Genomic DNA, 15149 nt, shown 5'->3' with positions numbered 1-15149 from the left:
GACACCGATCTGACCCAGGTACTCCCAATTTTCGGCCATTTCGATCAACCCTCCGCATCACCACGTAGCGGTCGAGCTAAGCCTAACGGCTTCGGCTCCCCCGCCGCTGGCTGCGGAGACGCCCGCCGGTCAACCGCTCAACATGGCTCTGCCTGAACAACGCGGATACGACCCCACGACTCTGTCGTGGTCGTCTGTCCCTGCAAGCCAACCAGAGGATGGCCCATCCACAATTTCAGCGCAGCAAGCTGCCCTTTTTCAAGTCGTTGAAAGCCGGCGACGCCGCCGGCAAAACGCACGAGGAGCTGCAACGCCCAAGACTCCTCTCGACAAATCAGCAACGGGAGACGCTCGCGCTCCGTCTTCTAAATGTCCACAAAAGTCATTTTCACCAGTCTCCAAGTGGACGCCGAAGCCGACGGTCAGGATGAACCCTAACGATTACGTGATCGTGCTGCGGCCACGCAGTACGGTCGCCCTCAAGACAGCATTCCAGCAAGGTGAGCTCGGCGCTGCCATTTCGGAACTCATCGACAGACAGCATATGAATGCGATTACAATTTCGCCCAATTGGGAGCAAAACATTATCGTCTGCGGCACGCAGAACCCCGAGGTAGCTCAAAAGCTTCTGACGGACATCCAAATTACAACCAGCAAAGGATCGCTCCCGCTTCACGGACACCTCAAGCTCACCGGTGATGTGTGTCGTGGTGTGATTTCTGTGCATAACCTTGAAGCCAGCGAATCCTTGAAACATAGTGTGCAGTGGCGCGGTGGTGATTTAGTCCATGTGCGCAAGCTGGGAAAATCGAATGTAGCTGTGTTGACTTTCGAGGGACGCAGCGTTCCGCGTTACGTCCATTATAATGCAGAGCTGACTCCCGTCAAGGAGTATAAAAAAACGGTGCCGGCGTGCTATCGTTGCGGCACACTGGGGCACCGGGTGGACAACTGTCCCACCCCGGTCAAGGAAAGATGCGGCCTTTGTGGTCAAAACGTGGGGCTTGGTACTGAGGGGATGGCCCCCCACGTCTGCAATCCTATGTGCTTAATCTGCGGGGGCCCGCACCTCACCAGCTCCCGCGAATGCACCGCCAAATTCATCAAGCTGCCGCAGCCAGGGCCCAGGACGCCATCCAAGGGAGCCAATTCCGGCGCTACACGGGGAGGGCGGCAGCAAAACAACCAGAAGACGCCACGACGTGGCGTGATGCCTCCCCCAGGCAAGACAGCAACGGTAACGCCACCACCCGGAGCAGCGGAGTTCCCAGCTCTCAGCGCTTCACCTGGCGGCGCCGCCTGCAACCAACCCAAGGTAGGCAGCTGGGCGAGGGCCGCCTCCTCTTCTTCCCTTCCTCCCTCCTCCCCCACCAGCACCGCCGAGACGCAAGTAGGGAGTTGAGTAGAGGATTCTACTCGTTACGAAAGCATGGGCAAGCCGCAGTGCATCCTTGCTTCGTAATCCGCCCCGCTTGTTTGAGACCCGGCGGACCATTCGGCCCACCTGGTCACCAACCGTGCGAAGTTTGGCTATGGTGGTGTCGACTCTGCGTTGGTGGTGTATGAAGAGGCCAAGGACGCGGATCTCCTTGGCCTCCCGGATCGGTCCCGAGGGGAGACCGATGCGAAGCGGAGTTGTGTCCCGGGGGGAGGGACGTAAGTGCACAAATTCTGATTTAGCTGGGGCGCACTGGAGTCCGCAGTAGGCCGCGTAGTCGTCGACTAGGGTCGCTGCTGCTTGCAGGCAGGACTGCATGTGGCCCAGGTTGCCTTGCGTGGCCCTCTTGCGAGCTCAAAACGAAAAACTAGCCAGCGAGCTTAACTCGCTCAAAGCCAAATTCCCTACTCCGCCCGCGTCGAGCGACGGGGAAGAAAATATCACAGACAGGGAGATTCCTACTAATGTGGAGAGTCGCGCCGCGGCCCTGGAGAGCCGGGTGACCGCAATTGAAACACAATTGGCTGACCTCCCCCAAATTATCCACGATACCATTGCGCGTCAGGTGGAGAATGTCATCGCACAGGTGACCCAAGCAGTAACTCACATTATCCAAAAATGGATAAAAGACAATCCGCGCGTCCTTAAACGCGTAGGGCCCATCAGGGACGATAACCGCCCCTCCAAATTCAACAGAGTTATTCCCGATGGATTTGACTTCTCGGAAGACTCCTCCACGTCTGCGCCGGGCACTAGCGGACTGGGGAGTCTTAACAACGTAACCCCACCCTCTGCCTCCGACCATGGCCCCCAACCCTAAGTCGCGAGCAAGAGCAACTCAGCCGCTTACAATAACGCAGTGGAACTGCCGAGGTCTCAAGAACCGCACGAAGCGGACTCATCTCCGCATCTATCTTGAGACCTTTGAGTTTCTCGTCGTCGTGGTTGCCCTTCAGGAACCCGGCGCCGGTGCCAAACTCACAAACTACACTACATTTCAACACAACCCGCAGACATGTATACTTGTTCACAAGCAGTATACTGCGCAGGAAGTCACGCTCCCCACAACACCGCCTTTCCCATACACGATGGTGTCCGTGCTGCCCCTAAAGCGGTCTGACCCACCTGTACACATTCTAAACATTTACTGCCCACCTAAACTTAAGAACGTCACGTTCAATGAAATTTTCACCCAAGCAATGCAGGTGGCGGGAAGGGATCCCCTTCTGATCGTCGGCGACTTCAACGCCCCGAGCAGGCTATGGGGGTACCCCCGGGAGGACAGACGTGGGCGGAAGCTTGCGGAACTTCTTTCCACACTTGGACTTACTTTACACACTGATCCCGCCAACCCAACACGTGTCGGCAATTCGATTCAACGAGATACTTGCCCGGACCTCAAATTTACACGCAACATACGCCATGCCGACTGGCTGAATACAGAGGACACTCTGGAAAGTGATCACTGTATAATCAACACCACCATTTACATGCGTCCCCTGAAACGCCCACTAACACAAGCTCGTGTACCGGACTGGACGACTTTCCGCACATCTCTACCTATCGTAGATCCCCTCCAGTCGGGATACGACGCATGGTCCAAATCGCTCACGTCTACACTCACGCAACACGAGAAGCAGATACAGCTCACAGAAACACAAACAGACGTGGACAACCACTTGCTCCACCTTTGGGAGGCCCGCCGCAGCCTCACCAAACGATGGAAGAAACAGAAACATAACAGACGCCTAAAGAAACGCATCCTCGAACTCACACAACAAGCAGCGGAATATGCTACTCAGCTAGCCGACACTAACTGGGTGGACCGGTGTAACGCGGCTGCGCGCCAGATGTCTGGCCGCAACACGTGGCGCCTATTCCGCGCTCTCATCGATCCAATACAAACACTCACGGAAACCCAACGCCACTTACATAGGGCATTGCACAACTTTACAGGAACGACAACACAGCTAGCGCACACGCTCAGGGATCGATACCTTTGCACCACTAAGAACCCCCGGCAGGCGGCGTACTCGTATGCAGGCGAAGAGAACACGGAGCTGGACAAGCCGTTTCAGCTCCACGACCTCCGGGCGGCCTTAAGCAAGATGAAGCGGGGCACTGCACCTGGGCGCGACAAGGTTACGGTCAAGCTTTTGGCCAACCTTCCCGACGCAGCCTACGCCGCGCTCCTCAAATACATCAATAGAATTTAGGACGGAGAGACTCCTCTCCCTCTCGATTGGAAATCGGCTCTCGTGACCTTCATTCCGAAGGCCGGCAAACCTATCGATGTGGAGAACCTTCGCCCCATCTCTCTGATGTCTTGTGTCGGCAAGCTGATGGAGTCGATGGTGCGCGACAGACTCTCGATTATCTCGAAACACAGCACATTTTCGCGGACACCATGTTCGGTTTTCGTCCTCACAAGTCAGCACAGGATATACTTCTGCAGCTCCACTACGACATTTTAGATCCTGTCGAATGTCCCCACAACGACAAGGTGGTCCTGGCCTTGGATCTTAAAGGCGCATTCGACAACGTCAAACATGCAGTAATCCTGGACCACCTCAGTAACACCAACTGTGGCCACAAAACATTCCATTACATAAGTCAATTTCTTACAGACCGTCAAGCCTATATACGCATACAAGATGCGGAACTCGGGCCATACACCATCGGCTCGAGGGGAACACCTCAAGGCGCGGTCCTGTCTCCCCTGCTCTTCAATTTGGCAATGCTTCGCCTTCCCTCCAAATTGTCTTCTCTGCCCGGGATACATCACGATACATGACATTACAATCTGGGCCACGCAAGGCAACATGGGCCACATGCAGTCCTGCCTGCAAGCAGCAGCGACCCTAGTCGACGACTACGCGGCCTACTGCGGACTCCAGTGCGCCCCAGCTAAATCAGAATTTGTGCACTTACGTCCCTCCCCCCTGGACACAACTCCGCTTCGCATCGGTCTCCCCTCGGGACCGATCCGGGAGGCCAAGGAGATCCGCGTCCTTGGCCTCTTCATACACCACCAACGCAGAGTCGACACCACCATAGCCAAACTTCGCACGGTGGGTGACCAGGTGGGCCCAATGGTCCGCCGGGTCTCAAACAAGCGGGGCGGATTACGAAGCAAGGATGCACTGCGGCTTGCCCATGCTTTCGTAACGAGTAGAATCCTCTACTCAACTCCCTACTTGCACCTGCGCAAACATGATGATGAACAACTGGAGGTCATCCTGCGGAAAGTCATCAAGCGGGCTCTCGATCTTCCGATCACCACGTCCAACCAGAGGCTTCTGGCCTTGGGCGTGGTGAACACATTTCGGGAGCTTCGAGAGGCCCACTTATGCAACCAATACACGCGTCTTGCACAGACCACGTCCGGTCGCCGCCTCTTGTACCGGCTACACATCAAACACGACTACCAAATTGAGGAAAGGGAGAGAGTGCCAGAACCCTGGAGACGCGCCCTTCGGGTCCGACCCCTTCCCCGCAACATGTCCAGTGAAGACCATAGCGGTCGTCGCCAGGCGCGCGCGGAAGCGTTGGCGCGATACTATGGTAACCAAGAACATGTGTATTACGTAGACGTTGCCGGCCCACACCACGGGGGGTGGTACACGGCCGCAGTCGTACACAAACACAAACACAGTTAACGGGCTCACTTTCAAAGCCTACAGCGCAACACACGCGGAGGAGATTGCCATTGCTCTGGCTCTCACGAATCCCAAGTCAAAACACATCATCACCGACTCGCGAGGGGCCTGTCGGAACTACGAGTTGGGCTGGGCTCCCCCGCTTGCCTGGCGCATACTGGAATATAGCTGTCGATCTGAAGATCCAACTCCACGCAACCTGATTCGGGCCCCCGGTCACCAGGGCCTCCAGGGAAACGAACAGGCCGATCAGGCCGCCCGCGCACTCCCTCCCCGGGCTATCTCCCTGTCCTTGGAAGGGTACTTCCAATCAGACAATCTGGCCATTACATTCAAACAAATCACCGATTACTACAAGGAGGAGCACCGGCGCTACCCGGCCCCTTGTAAGGGTCTGGATCGCGCGGACGAGCGCCTCCTCATCAAAATTCTCACTAACACTGTACTGTGCCCGGCGGTGCTTAACCACTTCAATACATCCTTTGATGGCACGTGCCAGTTCTGCGGGGAGGTGTCTGACACCTTCCACATGGTTTGGGCGTGTCAATCTAACCCATCTATCCCCCCCAACCCCAACCCCACCAGAGAGGACTGGGAGGCGGCCCTGCTCGGCTGTCAAGACCTGAAGAGCCAAAAGGCCTTGGTTCAACGGACGCGGGCGGCGTTGCTTGCCAATGGGGCCCCGGAATAGGGGCTCCACCTAGTACTGTGAGGGGAAAGGGCCAATAGGGTCCTACCCCAATCACCTTTCTGTAAAAATTTAATTGCTTATAAATGTTTTTCACCACCATCTCTTCGCTTGCCAGAAAGGACTTCGAACTTTGCTCTGCTCTGAAGTTACCAGCTGCGGGTGGCGACAAATGATGCATTCTGCTAGCGTGAGAGCGCAATTATTGCCGCAGAAACGGGAGCCGGCTTTCTTTTATCTGCTTCCCGAACCCACTGGCGCTTATGGTGGAACCAACCACAACGCTAAGCTCTGTCGTGTGCACCACGAAAGGCGCGAAGCGAGCGATGTTTTTTACCATGCACGAATGAGGGCGCTGTAGCAGTGGCACGTTCGGGTGTGCGGAGTGCGCTGTCACGTGGTATGTTTAAAACTCCGGGGCTTGCGTTTTTCCCGAATTAAAACGGCCACGCTAAATCTGTCCCATTGGAAATGTCCGGGTCGAACAATATTCGTGGAGATTCACAAATTTACTACTGAGGCCTGAACGTTGTAAGCTATTTTTCAAAAATTCATTTATCTCGACGAATTATTCAAGTAGAGGCGATCAAGAAAATGATAATGCCACTTGAAAAAAAAAGATGGAGATAAACCTTAACGCCACCAACGCGATTTCAGTTCTGAAGAACGCAGTTTTTTTTTTGAAGTTTTGGTCCAAGTTAGCTGGGGCACCCAGCATATATGTAATTGGTTTCTGGAGAAGGGAAATGGCGCACTATCTGTCTCATATATATGCGGACACCAAAACCGCGCCATAAAGGAAGAGATAAAGAAGGGAGTGAAAGATGAAAGGAAGAAAGGGGTGCCGTAGTAGAGGGCTCCGGAATAATTTTGACCACCTGAGGATCTTAACGTGCACTGACACTACCTGCAAGTTGGGCTCTCGCTTCATACGCGGCTGCCATGAGCAGTCTGTACTCGCCGCCGGAGACGCAGCGCATTTGTGCGACATGAGACGCGTGATAAGAAGGAAACGCTCGGCCGTTTCTGATCCAAGTGGCGTTGGCGGAGCTCTTCGTTTAGAAGTCGTTCGTAAGTGGGTATGATCTCCGCGCTGCAATGTCTACGCTGTCACCTTCTGATGCTGCGGACGTTGCTCAGGCGAGTGGTGCGCGCCTGACTCGCTTTGCTCCGCGATGTTTCTTGCTTGTCATGCATGAAATGTGTGCCGAGAATAATGTTTGCAAGTGAGCAGCGGGTCAGTTCGTATCGAGCCTAGCGCTGCAGTACCAATCTAGCAGCCGCTGCAATGGCGGGCACGTGGAATAATTAGGAATAATGTGCGCTCCCATGCGGCGCCTTCCTATTACTGTATTGCGCCGCAGGTTCTGCGCACACCGACCAGCTGAAGTTGGTGGGATGAAATCGGGCGCATACGGTGGCTGCGTTGCTTCACGCTAGAATTAATTCCGATGTGTCTTTGCTTTGTGGTCGAAGTCACAGAAAGGAATCGCCTCTAGGCGGGGGGGGGGGGGGGGGGGGGAACTTAGTCACTAACTGCATGTGACAACGCGGTATCATAGTCGCTCCCAACAGACACCCATGCTATAAGACACTCATAGTGAGACCCGTTTTCATAGACACTCTTCCTTGTGTTTGTTCATTGTTCGACTTCTTACCGATGGCTGGCGCAAGTTTCCAATAGGAACTCTGTGTTTGGCCTCTCGCACATTCGATTGTCTTTAGGGTACTAGTGTGATCAATAGCGGCCCACATTCTCAGCCCCTGAATCCCCAAACCCCTAACCGAGTGTGACAGCGGCACATCGCCGGGAAAACTCCTAAACCTGCTCGCTTCGCTATCGTATAATAATAAAACTGGTCCCTACGAATGAATAGAAGCAGTAATCATCTCGATTCTCGGTGCGCACCTCAGTTTCGATCTGAGAGAAGGGATTAATGTAGAATGTGAAAGGAGCAAGAGAGAAAAGGCTCCGGATTGTAGGGCCCCGTGTTAGTTTCGACCATGGTAACGTACACTGACATCGCGCAACGCACTGATCTGTTATCCGCTTCGCTTCCATGGAAATGAAGCCGCCGTTAATAATAATAATAATAATAATAATATAATAATAATAATAATAATAATAATAATAATAATAATAATAATAATAATAATAATAATAATAATAATAATAATAATAGGTTTTGGGGAAGGAAATGGCGCAGTTTCTGTCTCATATATCGTTGGACACCTGAACCGCGCCGTAAGGGAAGGGATAAAGGAGGGTGTGAAAGAAGAAAGGAAGAAAGAGGTGCCGTACTGGAGGGCTCCGAAATAATTTCGACCACCTGGAGATCTTTAACGTGCACTGACATCGCACAGTACACAGGCGTCTTAGCGATTCTCATCCATAAAAACGCAGCCGCCGCGGTCGGGTTCGAAGAAGCCGCCGTTGCCGGGGTGGTAACCGGCCTCCTCGTGCCTACGCTCTCAGTGCCCACTCTCCAAGGCACTCATACGCTGCTTGTGGCGTACACGGGCATCCTCCAACATTACCGGCTCGAGCGTTGTCCATACCCTCCAGAACAGCGGGAGACGCCGTCAACTGGCGCCGAATGCAAACAGGAACCTTCCTGAACCCATGGCTAGCACAGACTTTTCACCAATCTTACTGCACCTGCGTGCGAACACTGCTCACAACCGGTCATATTCTGTCACATGTTGTAGACGAATGTGCGCAAAAGAACGCTGAATATTCAACTACTGAAGAAGCGTGGGAGTCCCTCCTGGACACCACTGATCTGGCCCAACAGCTCCAGATAATTTCCAACGCATTGAAGGCCGCAGAGACCTAAGAGATTCACACCGACCGCCTTTACTGCAGCGCAACCCGACCTCGGGCTGGTCTCCCTATTTTTGTGAGTAAATAAGATCTATATCAGCATTATCAGCCGCCGCCGGTTTTTAATGCGAAAGCGTTACTGGGGCTTCGTCGGCAGCTAATGTGTCCACATAAAGTGGATGCAAATTGTGAAACCAAAATTGGTCGCACATTATGACGTCATCAGCTAGTATATAGTAGCCATTATTAGATGTGTATTACAATTGGTATATTGTGTCATATAATTGTCATGGTCATGTGAGTCATTGTAATTGAGTCGAGATTCCGTTGTCATAATGTGGTCATGGCCGGAGTCATTGTATGAGGAAGGAATTGAGTCGTGGTTATCAAAGTCAGGATCATAAGTCATGGACAACGATGGGTCATGAAAAGCGCCGAGTCATGGGTCAAACAAAGCGTAAGGTGGGGTTGAGGTGTCCACCAAGATGTACAGAGCTGCTGTAAGTATTCCTTTACTCAAAAATGTTTCCTTTCCTCAAAACACATGCTATTCCTCCGCATAAGCAGACCTAAGTGCACTCAGAATTTTCTGGCCCACAGAACTCGGGATGCACGTTTTTTCTGTTGGCCAAAATGCATCCCGAGCACAATCCAGTTATGAGAGAAGCCCGAGCTAGAGCTGCAGATAAGTATAATAGCAGAAAAATGGCACGTATTATCTAGACGCGGCGAGCCTTACGCAAGGGGGCATCTGCACCGTCGCGTTGATACACGAGGAAAAGCAGGTGGATGGACACTTGGTGAAAACTGGTAAAGTTACGCTAGCCGAGGGAGTAGCGATAGCGCTGGCAGCCACTCACTCCCATGCCACGAGCATTATTTCTGATTCTCAACACGCCTGTCGAAATTATATAATGGGAATAGCGCCATTTGACAGAAAAAATTTTAGCAAACGCGCAAGACAGCTCAATGCAGAGAATAAAACAATTGGCATGGGTGCCAGGACACCAGGGAATAGAAGGAAACGAGGCTCCTCACACAGCCGCCCGAGCGTCTCTCCCCGGGAGTTCCACTGAATTCCCACACCCTGTCGGGACTCCTGTACTGAATCCGCTTACGACGTATGCCGACATTACAGCATATTTGCGCCTCAGTAGGCAGACGTTCCCACAGCCAGCCAAGGGCCTGGATAGAACTGAGGAACAACACCTCAGAAGACTGCTAACGGAGTCTTTTGTAAGCCCTGCGATTCTAAAACATATGACCGAACTTTTTCAGGGGTACTGTAAATTTTGTGAGAAGTGGGCAGACGCATATCATATGGTATTGGCCTACCAGAAAAATTTGCAAATAAAGAGAGTAAATCAGCTAACGAGGAAGGACTGGGAGGCGACCTTGTCCAGCAGCTTGGACCTGGGGTCCCAGAAGGCTGTGGTCCAGAGAGCGCGGACAGCGGCTACCGCCAGTGATTTCCCGGAATGAGGGCTGCCACCCAAGCAAGCGAGCGGTGAAATCCTCCACTCTCTTCTAAAACCCGCCCCAGTGCATCCAATAAAGGTTTACTACCACTACCACCACCAACAGAAAGAACACACGCGAACCACCTAAGTTCAACATATACGTGATGCTCCGCTCGCTGCGTTGAACTTTTCAACCTACGGGGCACGTTATACGTGCCAAGACAAATGGTCAAGCCCGCTGAAACACAATCATCACTCGTGCGCACCCGAAAGCGGCTTTTGGTCGTACGCACGGCGTTCACTTCTAGGCGTTCAGCCAGTCAAGCTGTTGACAAGCTAATAGCGCTTTCTAACGGCAGCGTGGGCTTAGATTGGCGGACGCAGGCTGACGCCTACGCGCTTTAATTTGCTGTCGCTGGGGTGACGGGAAGTGTGTACGGCTCTATTGGTTGGCGTCAGTTTTCTCTCAACTAACTCAAGAACAGAACCAGATGGACTTGCTCCGGAGATGTTTTCTTTACGCCTCGACTTCGTCCACCTGACAGCACAGTTGGCCGAACGCTTTGTCACCTGCTCCCGCACTATGACTATTTACAAGACCCACCTGACTTTAGTGGACTGCGCCACGTGCTAAGAAAGGGAGAGCGAAGGCAGCAACCCGCTGCTGCAGGCCCACTTTAGTCACCCCTGAAGAAGGGACCGATTTGGTCCGGAAGCGTTGGCTAAAGCTAAAAATATGGGTTGGCGTCAGTTCTCTCTCAACTATCTGTCACTTGTAGAGATGCCGCATAATGCACTGAGCACGCTAGATTTTGATAACTGTTAGAGCTTCACTTTTATCGCACTCATACGAAGGAAGCGTATACCTAATAAAAAATAGCTGGGGTTCAATTAGTGCTGAAGCTGGTTAGAGAGCGAAAGCTGTGGTGTATCGAGCAATTAGACGCGGCTTGGCGTCTGAGTGCATGCTTTCCGCACGCGGTATATGCAGCGCGCTCAACCTGCCGCCCTGGCAGGTGGCAGTGATTGGTCGCGAAAGGTTACTCACCCAATGAACGCTACGACCCGGCCTATTGCTGCAGTGCCGCGTGCGTGCCACAATGTTGTCAGCACTAATTTATGCAGTCCACATCTCTTACCACCGCCACGTATCTCAAAGCGCGATTGAAGCCTCCACTGACCCACGGAGCCAGTTATGCGTGCTTCCTTTCATCAAAATGGTCGAACAATTGATAGCTCACTCGTTGCGATGTTAATTCCTGCTCTTGCTCCTCGTCTGTTCTAGATAGTTTTTTTTCGCCTGTGTACCAACTGGCCCAGATTTAATCCTTTCTGGAGTTTAGAACGTAGTCAACGCCAACGCCATTGAACACAAAGAACGCCGACGGCCTATATAGAAACAGCCGAGCGCTCGGTTTAGGCAGCTGCGGCAGTGGTGGCGGCGGGTGAGTGACGTCATAGCTGTCACGTTGTCTTTCCTTGGTTCAAGTTCAAACTCGCGCACACGGAAAGAATCTGCAGAAGAGTAGTAAAGCTTTCGCTTTGAAAAAACACGTGGACATTAACGTGCGCTGCACTTCATCCGTGCATTCAAACGTGGAATTGCTGAAATAGCCGCTATTAACCGAGTCATATACGGCGCTGAAAAGCTCTAAAGGTGATGACAGAGACGCGCGCACGAGAGGGAGAAGGGATAACTCTATTTGCCACTTGAGGGTTGGGAGTTAGGGTAGGTGGGCTGAGTGTGGCCCCCAGGTGGGGGCGACGTCTTGAGCGCACGAGATGAGTGCAAGTTGTGCCTTCTTGTCTAGTCTTGCAGGAAGTGGGATCCAACCCTCCAAGGAGGGAACTGGCAGCAAAGTTTGTGGGGGCGGGTTACCCTCGCATCACCAGAGGATGTGTGCCTGAGTGGCAAACACTCCGTAGTCGCAATTAGGAATGACAGGGTCATATTCCCGTCAGAGATGAGATATAGGCGAGAATGACCGAGAATCGAACTGGTCTGCACTCTGCGAAGCACGGTGGCTTGCGCTCGATCGAGGTCGGGATGGGGAGGCGGACACACGCGTCTTGCCTCCTTGTAAAAGTTGGTGATTTCCGCATAGGATGGGGGGCCTCGACGACAGCATCCGGACTCGAGGGGCCCGCTGCCCGGTTGGTTAGGCCTGGGGCGAAATGGTCGACCCCTTCGTCCCCAGAGTTCCTAGCGTGCGTGGGTACCAACACTAAGCTTACAGTACGGTCGAGAGTGCAGTCGCGGAGGATGTGTGCGGCAGGTAGACAAATTGTTTCTGTCGAGAGATTTTGAATTTCTCGTTTAGAGTCACTGAGAATCGTGCGTGTTCGGGGATCTGCGACGTCCAGCGCGTTCGCGAACTCCGGCAGCGGTGGGGTAGTGTGTGCGCACTGTGGTAGCGTTGATGAGGGTCGTGGTTGGCGTGGCTACGCAGGCCACGTATGTTTTGGAGACACATTTCGCCGCGTCCACGCACATGGCGTGTTCGTCGGTAGAGTACGTGTCGTCCAGAGCCTGGGCCTTCGAGTTCGGCGACGCATATCGTGGCGGCCGGGCAACACGTTCTTGGCCATGGGTTTGACGATCAGCCGACTATAGACTCCAGTTGTAAGGGGAAGAGTGGGGTGGATATCACCTGCAGGGTTGATGTTAAAACGGTCGAGATTGTAACGAATGTGTGTGGTGCGAGAAAGGCGGTGTATCTGGCCAGTGTTGTGTGCTTCGATAAGTTCTGTGAGGGTGTTGTATACCCCGAGCTGGAGCAGACGCTGTGTGCTGGCGAACTGGGGCAGTCACACTGCCGCCTCGTACGCCGAGCGGATGGCACTGTTTACCACCTCTTTATCTTTGCGGCGCAGGTGGTAATAAGGAAATGAGTAAACAGCCCCACTAAGAAGGAAGGCTTGTGTGAGGGGGAAGAGGTCGGTCTCCCGCATGCTTCTGCGGCGAGTGGCGATGCGGCAGATTAGGCCGTTGATCTGGTGTGCGGTGGTACGGAGGCGTTGAATGGCTTCAGAATACTGCGTGTTGTTCTGCAACAGCATGCCTAACCCGCTGATGGTTTGCACGGGAGGTATGAGGTGGGTGTCGATGTGGAGTGTGATTGGCACTTGAAGTCGGGGATGGGTCGGCGAACCGGCCTATACCGGATGACTAACAGTTCAGATTGGGTGGGAGAGCAAACGAGTCTATTTGCCTGCAGGAAAGCGTGGAAGGTGTCGATTGCCTATTGAGTGAATCCTGTATCGCAGTTGGGCAAAAGGGTACTATCGTCGGCGTAGAATGAGTTTTTAATATAGGGTATGGTATCCAAAAGTGGGGGGAGGCCTCGCATAGTGATGTCAAAAAGGACCGGGGACAACACTGCTCCCTTTGGTGTCCCCCGTGTGCCCTTGGTGATTTTGGCTGTGGAGAGGCCTCCAATGTCGAGTTATGCAGTACGGTTGTGGTGAAAGTTGGCAAGATAGTTGTAGGTGAGGATGCCTACAATCATCTGGGAGAGGTTGGCCAGTATAGATACTTTCGACACGTTGTCGAACGGCTTACTGACGTCGAGGCTGAGAATGGCACGTGTGGCCCTGATAGAACCCGGGTCGAGTATGCCGTGTTGTATCTGCTACATGATGTGCTGGGTGGATATTCCAGCCCGGAAACGAATCATGGTGGGTGGAGGAGGTCCTCCTTACCTACGTCGGCGTGAAGTCAGTGAAGAATCATGTGCTTCATAATCTTCGCCAGGCAAGATGTGAAGGAGATGGGCCGCATGTTGCCTAGCTCGAGTCGTTTGCCTGGTATGAGTATGAAGATTGCCTTGGCATGCTTCCAGGAGTCTGGAAGGCGACCTTCGTGCCAGTGGTGGTTGAAAAAGTCCGCAAGTGTTTCGACTGAATGGTCGTCGAGGTTGCGTAGCACCTTATTGGTGATGCGGTTGTCGCCGGCGGCTGCGGTAGTCGATGTGGTTGAGGGCGGCGCGGGCTTCGGACGCCATGATTTCTCTGTCCATGTTTGGGTGCTTAGATCCCGTGTATTCCGAGGGGATGGGTTTGTCTGTTGAGATGTTGATGCATTTGTCTTTCAAGGTGACGAGGAGTTCCTCGTTCGTGCCTTGAAACGCATGCATGAAGCTGTTCAGATTCTTGTGAAATGCAGAATTGGTATGTGTCGCATCAAGCAAGTGCTTCAGCAGAAACCCCGTGTTCTTGCATCCCAACTGCCCGCTGAGGCGGTCGCAAGTCTGGTGCCATTGTTCTTGACTGACTTTGCAGAGTAGGCTTCAATCTCTGAGTACGAGGCGAGTGAGGCGAAACTTGAGAGGGCGGTTGTGTTTGCGTCGGAGGCAGCAAGCGTGGAGGCTGCGCTGGGCCTCCCACATGTGCATGAGTTTGGCGTCGGGGGTGGAGCCATCCTCCTTATGGGTGGCCATGGAGGTGGCGTTGGCGGCGTCGCGGAGCAATGTCTCTCTCCATGTGTCGAGGTCGTTTATGGGGCTCTGCGGAAACTGAGCTCACACGTACCGGAAAGCGTCCCAGTTGGTGTGTGCGATAGTGGGACGGGGGGCCTTGCTGTGTGTGGCAGTAAAGGTAGTGCTCAGAACATAGCGATCGCTACCTATGTTCATACTGAGATTTTCCCAGCGCGCGTATGGGATATTGCGAGTGAAAGTGAGGTCCGGAGAGATATCTTGCTTGACGCTTTTGCCTAAACAGGTGGGTCGTCCGGAGTCTAGGAGTAGCAGAGACCCAGTGTCCGGGCTGTTTCCCATACCTTGGCGCATTTACGACCACAGGCTTTGGGGGGGTAGCCCCACGGGGCCTGTGGTGCGTTAAAGGCGCCCACTATAAGTAGCATTTCGTCCCGCTCGGCTAGACAAGCCTTGCACAGGATAGTGGCTATCTTAGTGCTGTTGTCACTTGGGGGCCTATGTACATTTAAGATGTTGAGCGGGGATTAGGTTTGGCTGTTGAGAAGGACCTGCAACGAAAGTGTGCGGGACTTCGACGTAGTCAAGATCGAGCTGATTGGCTGTGAGGTTGCAGAGTACACGGATGGCGGTACTCGGGCGGA

General features: G+C 53.3%; 1 protein-coding gene across 1 annotated transcript; it reads left to right on the top strand.

Moving 5' to 3' along the window:
* Window positions 1–939: 939 nt before the first annotated feature.
* Window positions 940–5880, top strand: LOC144134856 (uncharacterized). Its single transcript, XM_077667667.1, has 2 exons — window positions 940–1315; window positions 5683–5880. The coding sequence occupies exons 1-2, from the start codon at window positions 1019–1021 to the stop codon at window positions 5824–5826; spliced, it is 441 nt and encodes a 146-aa protein (XP_077523793.1). The 5' UTR covers window positions 940–1018; the 3' UTR covers window positions 5827–5880.
* Window positions 5881–15149: the final 9269 nt, after the last annotated feature.

This window comes from Amblyomma americanum, chromosome 5, assembly GCF_052857255.1.
Source record: "Amblyomma americanum isolate KBUSLIRL-KWMA chromosome 5, ASM5285725v1, whole genome shotgun sequence".
NCBI lineage: Eukaryota > Metazoa > Arthropoda > Arachnida > Ixodida > Ixodidae > Amblyomma > Amblyomma americanum.
Note: the sequence above shows the minus strand (reverse complement) of the source record. Positions and strands in the feature narration are given on the sequence as shown.